At 39.9% G+C, this 9789-nt stretch overlaps 1 protein-coding gene across 1 annotated transcript in view; it reads left to right on the forward strand.

Annotated features, from left to right (window-relative positions):
* The window catches only part of LOC102495495 (ryanodine receptor 3), a gene marked incomplete at its 3' end in the record, with an annotated part of 299734 nt that overhangs the window by 10387 nt on the left and 279558 nt on the right, over positions 1 to 9789 (forward strand). Inside the window, exons 2-3 of the mRNA XM_006156625.1 lie at positions 3977 to 4032; positions 6168 to 6287. Of these exons, the coding sequence (XP_006156687.1) occupies positions 3977 to 4032; positions 6168 to 6287 (176 nt within the window). The remainder of the gene's footprint in view (positions 1 to 3976; positions 4033 to 6167; positions 6288 to 9789) is intronic.

Raw genomic sequence — 9789 nt, forward strand, 5'->3', positions numbered from 1 at the left:
ATTCCTGCTTCCCTGCCTTTTGCTCACTCTATTCGAGCCGTAGTGGCCCCTCTGCAATTCCTTGAACCAGTTAGAAGCCAGACATAGCCTTATTTCAGGGCTTCATGTTTTTTGTTCAATCTTAAACACCTTTACCCTGACAGTCATGTGACTATCTTTCAGGTCTTTATTAAAATGTCACTTTCTCAAACAAACTTCCCATAACTAACCAATAAAATAGCTGCTCCTCTCATCACTTCCTAACTCCCTGAACCGGCTTTATTTTTTCCTCCTTTTGACATCAATTATGTGCTTTAATTAAGCATAACTACCTCTTCTAGATTTCAAGCTCTAGGAAGGCAGAATTTTCTGTTTAGTTTACTGAAGAGAAATCAAAGTCAGACTTGCGGTACTGAAATAATAATGAAAAGAAAGAAATGAAGAATGAAGTTTTAGTGATTAATCTGTATCTGTCTGATTCATATGAATAGATGAAGACTAATCCCAAAAAGGAAGCACATCATAAAAAGGAGACTATTCCTAAGAAGGATTTTTTTGTTTGTTTGTTTGTGCAAAAGGGCATATGCATTTGCCAGAGAGAGACAGGGAGACAGAGTGAGATAGGAGAAAGCACCTCCCAAGGGGAAGGGTCACACTACAATCCCTTCTCCTCTCTCTCTCCCTCCTTTTGGGATTTTGAGAACGTGAGCACACACTGCTGGCATGTTTCTCAAGCTACCTTTGTCTGGTATTCGACTGCCTTGTCTCACTCTCCCATTACAATATCCCTGCTATATACAGTTGTCTTCCAGAAGAGTTACTGAAAAAGTGATACATACAAGTAAAGGGAGAGAGGCCACAAGTTCCAACCATCAGCTCATAAAGTTTTTGGTAATAGGGAGCATAAACTCCACTCAGGGTTGGATAAGGAAGGGTCTCCGGCAGATCCACAAGTGTAGGTGAGGCTCCAAGGAATGCAGTTTCAGGAAAGCAGTTCTGGTACACAGGGATAATTATCAGCTGATGCGGCACAGCAGTCATCTTGTAGTTACCAGGAATGGTGTTGTGGGGGTCTGCAGCGCCCCCGGAATGGAGGGGCGCCGGCCAGGCCGTTCCCGGCGCGCAGCTGCGCTGGGGGGGGGGCGTGAGCCCCCCCTACATATATTGAAACATCACACTAGGGACCAACAGATGGTGTAAGGGTTACATTGCTGGGCTCCCACGTAGTCGACTATGGTTTGAGTCTCAGACCCAGTGGCTTAAAACTCATGCTGGGAGCATGTGCATGCATGCCCAAAATCTGAGAGGAGAATGGAATAGGGATTGTGGTGTGGCCATACCCCCAGGGGGTGATTTATTGCTTTCTGTCTCTCTGGCAAGCACACATGCCCTATAGCAAAAATCTCTCTTAAAAAATACATGGTGTCCATCATACTGTACACTATAAATATGTCTAATTACTATAGGCCAGTTATAGATAAAATAACTAAAATCAAGGCAAAGACATTTGAAATTATTTGTCAGAAAGCAGGAAACTTTTAGGTTATCTTAGATATAATTTCCTAGAGACCCTTCATCCTTAAGTACAGAGGCTAGATCAACAAGATCTTATTCTCCCCTACCATTACTGATTATTATATCCTCCAAGTTAGTGTGTTTCTCTTTTTTACCCCACTTTCTCTTAAATATGGGGGTAGGCTATGGTTATTTTATATTGACTCACTGCTCTGAGTACTAGAAAAATGGGAAAATTTTATGGTCTTCTTTCAGTGAAATCAGAGTTAAAATAAGCTGAAAATGAGTTACCAGCAAACTATAAATTTCTAGTGACACAAAACCTCAGAGCTGTGTAATATTTTTATATCAAAAAATCAACTATTTGCCTTCCTGAGTCTAGATATCTGATGGGAACTGAAAGTCTTGATCAGGTTTAGCAAGTTGAGTGGAAGTAAGAGACTGAAAACACAACAAAGAGAAAACCTTAGGTTTGTAGAAATAATCTAGTCTTGAAATAGTCTAGTTTTTAATTATGCTGGGTTATGGCAAAGAAAGTTTAACATAGTATACTACTAAAATAGAGTAGGGATAATTAGAGCAAGGTCTTCATTTTGAACAGATTTTCTACATAAATCGTAACGTTACTTAGGATGATAGCTCAAGTCAAGCAGAAGAAGCTGTGAGCTGGCTTTTCAACCCTCAGCTCCAGTTAATGGATCTTATCCCAATTGTTAAGACATGGAACTAACTCAAATGCTCATGAAGATATGAATGGATTGAAAACATGTGGCATATATACTCTATGGACTACTACTCAGCCATAAAAAAACAATAAGACCCTATCTTTTGACAAAAAGTGGATGAATATGGAAAATTTACTGCTGAGTGAAGCAAGTCAGGCTATGAAGGAGAGACATTCTATGTCTCCACTTAACATATACTGAGTGTCCACACTCCATGGCTGAAACTAAACGACTAAAGGATATAGAAACATAGTAAATGGTTATAAATACCAAATACAGTGTGGGAAGAGGGTGGGTAAAGGAGTAGAGTATGGGGAAGGACATTAAAGAGAAAAATCGACAGACAAGTCATTTATGAGACAAAGAAATAGGTTATCTGTTGAAGATAATTTTATAATCTTGACTGGTGAAAAATGTACACATGTTGGAATATTCACTTTGCAGCTAAGTAACATGAGATTGAATATATAAAAGAAATTGAAATTAAAAACTAAAGGACAAATTACCAAAAACCTTATATACCTTATACTATCCTATAAAATATATTTGTCATTGGTAGTAAATAAATGTGTGTTGAATTTGTGCAGCCAACTTTTCTCAGATGTTCTGATTATCATTAAGAGTCAGATAAGTGTTGGAAATAGTAACTAAGATATTAACAGATTGCCAAAGAGGATGTGTGGAGATTGTCTATCACATATCTTAAAATAGAGTTTTTGCATGTGAGTAAAGAATAACAGTCTGAATTTGGCATTGGAAAGTGTAAGAAGAATGCAAGCTTCTGGGGAGAAGAGAGAGTAGATGAGGAAGAATTTGCTACCTCCAATTAAGGGGGATTGCTTGGAAATAGTATCTTTGTGCAATACCCAGATTTGGTGTAAAGCAAACTGATAAAGGAAGAGAGATAATGAGTTAAAAGGGAGGAAGGGCAGATCAATATAAGGATGAGGAAAATAGGAAAGACTAGTAACTGTAGGTACTTATATTATATATTTTACTAGGAAGTAAAAAAAATAAGGAGATGGGTTGAAAGTAACAAGATTGGTTGAATGAACTCATAATTCCAAGTGGAATCTGGTACAAAGATTTCAGTGTAAAGCACTCAGAGGCTCCAGATGTGTCTATTCAAGGTTTCCAGAGATAATAGCTTTTATATGAAGCAAAGTCAGGTGCAGGCTGCTGCTCCAGGTGCTGTCTGCAGCCATGTCAGCATTGAACAGAAAGTTCCAGACAGAATGTGGAAAAGAGTGCAAAGTATTTGGAGAAGCATCAGTTTGGCCCAGAGTCCTGCACCCAGCTATATGTCTCCCAGAGTACTGACCCACCCAAAAATGCATTAGTAGAAGGCTGCTATTCAGCAAATGCTTAAGTCAGGACGAGTTCATTTATTGCATTAGGTTTTGTTAGTTTTTCAGCAGCCTGGGTTATAAGAATGTGACTTTTGCAACAGAGAAATTTTAGAAGTCAAATAGACCCCAAGATAGTTTCTGCAAGGTCAAACCAAGGCATTTTAGGCCCATTGCAATTGAAAGGGATGAAATCTAGGAAAGAGAACCTCAAAGGCACATATTGAAGTGAAAGCTTTGTCAACTTTCACCATTTAGTGAAAAATCTGACCCATAATTACACTCCTATGATTTCCAAATGACTGTTCTTTGTTTTCGTAATTGGTAAATTGTGAGTAGGTGGGCAATACTTCTCAATGATTGGAGCTTTTGGCATTTTGGACAAAAAAAATTATGTCCAAAATAATTGAGGTCTGCCTCTTGGATTCCACACCACTAACTTTCTCGGCCCCTGTTACCCAATGCAGGTTGCATATCTTGGTCATTTTGACAGCTAAGCATACTCCCATGTTTCCAATGTTCTTTAGGGGGATTCTGTCGCCTCTGGTTGGTATAGATCTCGGGAAAAATCACCTGGGAAAAAATTCCAACCTCCTCAGATTTCACTGAACCTGCATTTTTTTTTTTTTTTTTAAAAAGAGGTTTTTGTCTTAGGGTGTGTACACCTACCAGAGAGACAGAGACAGAGAGAGAAAGACGGTGAGAGTAAGGGAAAGTAAGAAATCAGCCTCCACAGGGATGGCCTTACAGCAATCCCTTCTCTATTCTCCTCCCAAGATCTTGGGCATGCAAGATCACACGCACCCCAGCATGAGTTTCAAACCACCAGATCTGAGACTCAAACTGCAGTTTCCATGTGGGAGTCCAGCAATGTAACCTGCTCACCCCTGAACTCACATTTTAAGAGCAGTGGTTTTCTGGAGTTTTCTTCTGTCTCAATTACAATGAAGACCATGAATTTTGACTTCACCATGACTTCTGAATTCACTATAAGCAGAAGCTCCTGAATTTATTACTGACTCAATTTTATAATGAATAGTGACATTTCAGTGCCAGTAAAACTGATGCTGTTTTATTCCCCCGTTGTCCTTTCAAATATTGCGATTTGTGGCTCTCACATTTCCCTGTAGCCCTTCACCTATCTCTGGGCACCCGAAGACATCTTTATGGATCTGTTACACACTCCCACCGGTAGAAGGATTTCGTTTTTTCCTTTGACAGACACATCACAGACACAGTTTAAGAAAAACCATTTCTACTTAATCTACCTTTTCCACACTCCAGGACAATACTAATCCTGGGAGGGGGCAAGTGCGGAGATAAGAAGAAGGAATAGCTGAGCTAACGCTGTAGAGGAAGCCCTAACTGGCCCTCCACTGTGATTGCCTTTTCAACTTAACCACACCTGTCAATCTTTTTGATGTTTGAAATCCAAAGCCAAAACGTGGTGGATAGGGAATATGATTTGGTAGATGGTAGGAGTGAGAATGGAAAATTGGTATGGGATTGTTTTCCTCTCAGTCTTGGAGTGCTGTGCATGAAGTCAGCATGTTAGCGTACGTGGAGGTCTGCCTTTTCCTCAAACCATCAATGAGTGGAATGCTGTTAAAGCAAGGTCTCTGAGATTTCAGGAGGGCTGCTTTTGAGAATCATATATGTATACGGGAGGGAGGGCTCACTCCTTGAGAATTCCGAGTGGCTCTTCTACTTGACCTTCCACTTTTCCTTCCATACTGGGTCTTCAAGGCACCTTCCTTCTTTATTTCCTTACTTCCTTTTACTAGAAGGCAAATGTACTTGGAAGAGACAAAGAAAGCACTAGTGGGGTGTGGTCATGCCACAGTCCCTTCTCCATTCTGTCAGGATTTTTGACAAGCAGTCACACACATCAATGTATATTTCAAGCTGCAGGGGCTGGGATTTTAATTATAGTCAGCCATGTGGAATCTGACTCCCTTAAGCACTAGGCTTTAGGGCCAGCTCTGAGGCTTCTTTTAATATTCTACCCATGGATCTACAACTCATTTCCTATTACCTTCCTCATCGCTCTTTTGCCATCTCTGGCAAATGTGTTACCCACTCTACACACTCTTCCCCCCAACAAATGTGCCTTTTGCCCCTTCCACAACCTGACAAGTGGGGTCTCCCTCTGCTAATCCCACTTTTCTCTGATCTCTTCTGTGTTCTGTTCCTTTCAGTCAGAACTTACTGTTTAATTCCATGTTTGAAGGGATTACTTGGATTTACCATCATATTTGCTCACCTATTGAAAGTATCTACTCCCTAGATCATTTGCAATGTGCACATCTCAGAAGTGAGACCAATGCTGTACATGTGTCATACTTCTGTACTAAGGGCTCAGCCCCAGAGCTCAGTAAGGTTCTAAGTCATGGGAGGTGCTCAGTGATGCCATAGAAATACAGGCATGTGGAGAAAAGACTTTCTTACCCTAATCAGGTTAAAAAAGAATTTTAAAAAGGTCTATGCATGCTGTTAGGCATTGCCAGCTCACCTGAGTCAGATACAGCAAGGTAACTTGGGACTTGGTTCTGCAGAAAGAGGCAGTCCTTTAGCACTCAACTTTGTGTGTCTCTCCTGGCAGGAAGATGAAGTGGTACTCCAGTGCATCGCAAATATTCATAAGGAGCAAAGGAAGTTCTGCCTGGCAGCTGAGGGACTTGGGAATCGCCTCTGTTTCTTGGAGCCCACTTCAGAAGCCAAGGTGAGATTGACAGCCTACCCTGCACCTTTCCCTTTGGCCTCCCAAAAAGGCTGCTGAGAGAAAGTGAGGAGGAAGCATCCTGAAAGGACCCATTGACTTTTAAAATGGAAAGCAGATGAGACTGCAACATTACTCTCCCCCAGCCATTGTTGAAGTAGGAACCCAGGGCAATGTGAAGACTTAGAGATATTCTTGTCTGCTGGTGTTGCCCATGACTCCAGGGACATCTTGAGCTCACTCTCAGTGCTGACCTAGGAGTTCTGTTAATACTCTCACAACGTCTTTTTGTTGTAGTTATTAATTCCTAAGAATCTGAGTGTGCATTCTCTAGTCCCAGCTGTCGTTTTATTGCTATAGGGATTCATGAATGCTTGAGCCTATGTTTCAAAGCGAGCATAGCCCTTTCAGTTCTATGTTGAGATTGTTGCAACTGTCTGCCCGCTGTGACCTAAGGGCAGAGAGGAACATTTGTTCTGGTCTCTGCTTGTATAGTGGCATGTAACAGCTTATGTCTTCTGCTAAAGTTTTCTTCTTCATTTCAGGCTGTCTGCATTTCATGATATGTGTGTCAAGTGGATCTGTGTACTCAGCATTCTAGCAGCACTTTGCTGTCCTGGCAAGATCTCTTATATCAGTCAGAGTTCTCCAAAGAAATAAAACCAATCTGGTGGGTGGATAGGTGGATGGATGGATAGACTGAGATTTCTTTTTTAAAAATTGGCTCATGTACAGACCAGCAGATGGCATAATGGCTATGTCGCTGGACTCCCATGTAGTCTGCTGTGGTTTGAGTCCTAGACCCGGTGGCTTAAACTCACACTGGGCATATATGTGTGCATGCCCAAGATCCTGAAAGAATGGAGGAGAAGGGATTGCGGTGTGGCCATCCCCACCCACCCCCCACCCCACCGTGGGGGTGATTTCTTGCTTTCTGTCTCTCTATCTGTCTCTGTCTTTCTGGCGAGCACATGCACCCTATAGCAAAAACCTCTTGAAAAAAAAAATTGGCTCATGCAGTTGCGGGTTATAGGAAATCTGAAATCTGTAGGTCAGATCAGCTTGCTGGAAGCATAAGCAGGAGTTAATGCTGTATTTTTTTTTTTTTTGTCTAAAGAATTATTCATTTTAAGTTTATTCATTCATTTATTTTAATTTAATGAGAGAGAGAGAAAGAGAGAAAGTGAAAGTGAGAAAGCAAGCAAGCCACCAGATCTGGGACTCAAACCATGGTCTGCCATGTGGGAGTGTCCAGCGCCTTAACCACCACACCTCCTGCTGTTGCCCCAAATGCTGTATTCTTCAAGTAGAACTTTTTCTCTAGGAAACATTAGTTGTTACTCTGAAGGCCTTCAACTGATTGGATAAGGTGCATCCAAGTTGTCAAGAGTAATCGGCTTTACTTAGTCACCTGATTGTGGTTGCTAACAATACCTTCACATGGAAACCTAGATTGATGCTCAGTTAAATAATGATACTGTGGTCTAACCACGTTAATGCAACCAACCCTCACTCTTTAAGCTCAATCTTTTTTCATAGACTCTCTTTTTCTTAATAAAAATGATTTTACTTTCCAAAAGGCCTACCTTTCAGCCTGTCATTTTCCATGTAAATATATGCAACACAGACTAACATGTGGAGTTTGGCAGAGTCCAAGAACACCAGATGTGCGAAGTGATGGCTTTGTCTTCTGGAAGCCCCTCTTCTTTACATCACTGCTTCTCTCTCCCATGTAGGTCACTGGTCCCCAAGGACAGATGTCACATCAGCCAGTACTGACAGGATAGAGTCCCATTAGAGTAAATGGCAGAGAAGAGAGATAAGGAAGATTTTTATCTTTTTAAAGGTCTTAGACTTGATTTCCCTGAGGCCTTTTCTTGTTTCCGTTTGTTCTTAGCTGGTATTTTACTTTTCATCCCTGGCAGTCTGGGATAATAGGAAGATCATTAGATTACAAGTCAAGAAGTTAATTCTCAACCATTAACTAGTCATGGAACTATGGACAAATTATTCAACCTAATTTTCAGTTTTTCATCTGTGAAATGAGGTGCAGTATGCTACAGAATTAGAAACTGGGCAATACCATTTTCTAGTCATCCATTAAACAACGTATGGAACAGATTCAGGAATTGAACTCAGAGTGTGAATCCTGTCTCTACCACTTTCTGGCTAAACAAGGTTCTTGATCAGGGTTTCTCACCTTTTAAGCTTAGTTTCCCTGTCTGCTCAATGGAAAATTTGTTCTTAGGGTTAAATGAGTTAATACATGTGAATTGTCTCGCATATATGAATTACTTAGCACATTGTAAGCGCCATTTAACTATTGGCTATTATGATTTCATCTTACGGAGATATTTAAACTAAGGCAGTTTCTTGATCTGTAAAACAAGGATAACTAATAACTTTTCACAAAAACTTTGAAAATAAAGAAAAATAATATATATGTGTGTGTATATGTGTATGTGTGCATGTATGCACACATAAAGCGCATGTGTGTATATTTATATATACACACATATACAATGTATATACTACTGAACCTAATACAACACATTAATAAGAGTCAATAATACTCAATAAAATATTATCCTTTTTAATTTATAAAATCTGACTTTTTTCTTAAAGGCAGAAAGATCATGGATTAGCACTGAACTTGTAAAGTCTTAAATTTTAAGATGAATGCCTTAGATTAATGATTTATTCAACTATAAAAGTTGCATAATTCTGTAAATGAGGCTTTGTATTTATAATTGTTTTTCCAAGCCAGATTAGAAACAACTGTATACTGTGACCTAAGAATGCTTTGTCTTCCCCAGGTATAAAATGATAAGCCATACTCATAATGCATTAGGGATGAGAAAAAGCCTCCCTTATGCCTACATGACTAAATGAATATTCTTTGATTTCTTTTTATTCCAAATTTAACTCAGAATAACAAAACTAAAGAATTTTAAAAGATACATGTCATATATATTTTTATCATCTTACCACATCTATTTCCATTTTTCATTCTAGTCTGTGTCCACATGCATGGGTAGTTTTCAAAGTGGTGCTCACAGTAGTTATTCAAGCATTTCAGACTTTTTTATTTTGCTATGTAATCTTCATATTTTTTTTTCTAAATCAATATTTGTGACTTTATTGTTTTATTTTAGCTTCATGGGATAAATGTCTAGGAGAAGAATTAATAGTATCAGGAATATAAACAGTATTAAATTGCTTTTTCAGAAGGATATACCAGTTGTTACACTATTATTGCATGTGTGTCTCTTTTATATGTACTATGAGGAAAGTGCACCATGAGGGTTCTCCCAAAAATAGAGTCACATTCAGGGAACTAGCAGTTAGCGTAATGGCTATGTCGCTGGACTCCCACGGAGTCGACCGCAGTTCGCGTCCCAGACCCGGTGGCTTAAAACTCACACCAGGCGCGTGTGCGTGTGTGCCCAAGATCCCGAGAGGAGAATGGAGGAGAAGGGATTGCGGCGTGACCATCCCCTCTGGG

Source organism: Tupaia chinensis, unplaced genomic scaffold (assembly GCF_000334495.1).
Source record: "Tupaia chinensis unplaced genomic scaffold, TupChi_1.0 Scaffold000510_1, whole genome shotgun sequence".
In the NCBI taxonomy this organism is placed as follows: domain Eukaryota; kingdom Metazoa; phylum Chordata; class Mammalia; order Scandentia; family Tupaiidae; genus Tupaia; species Tupaia belangeri.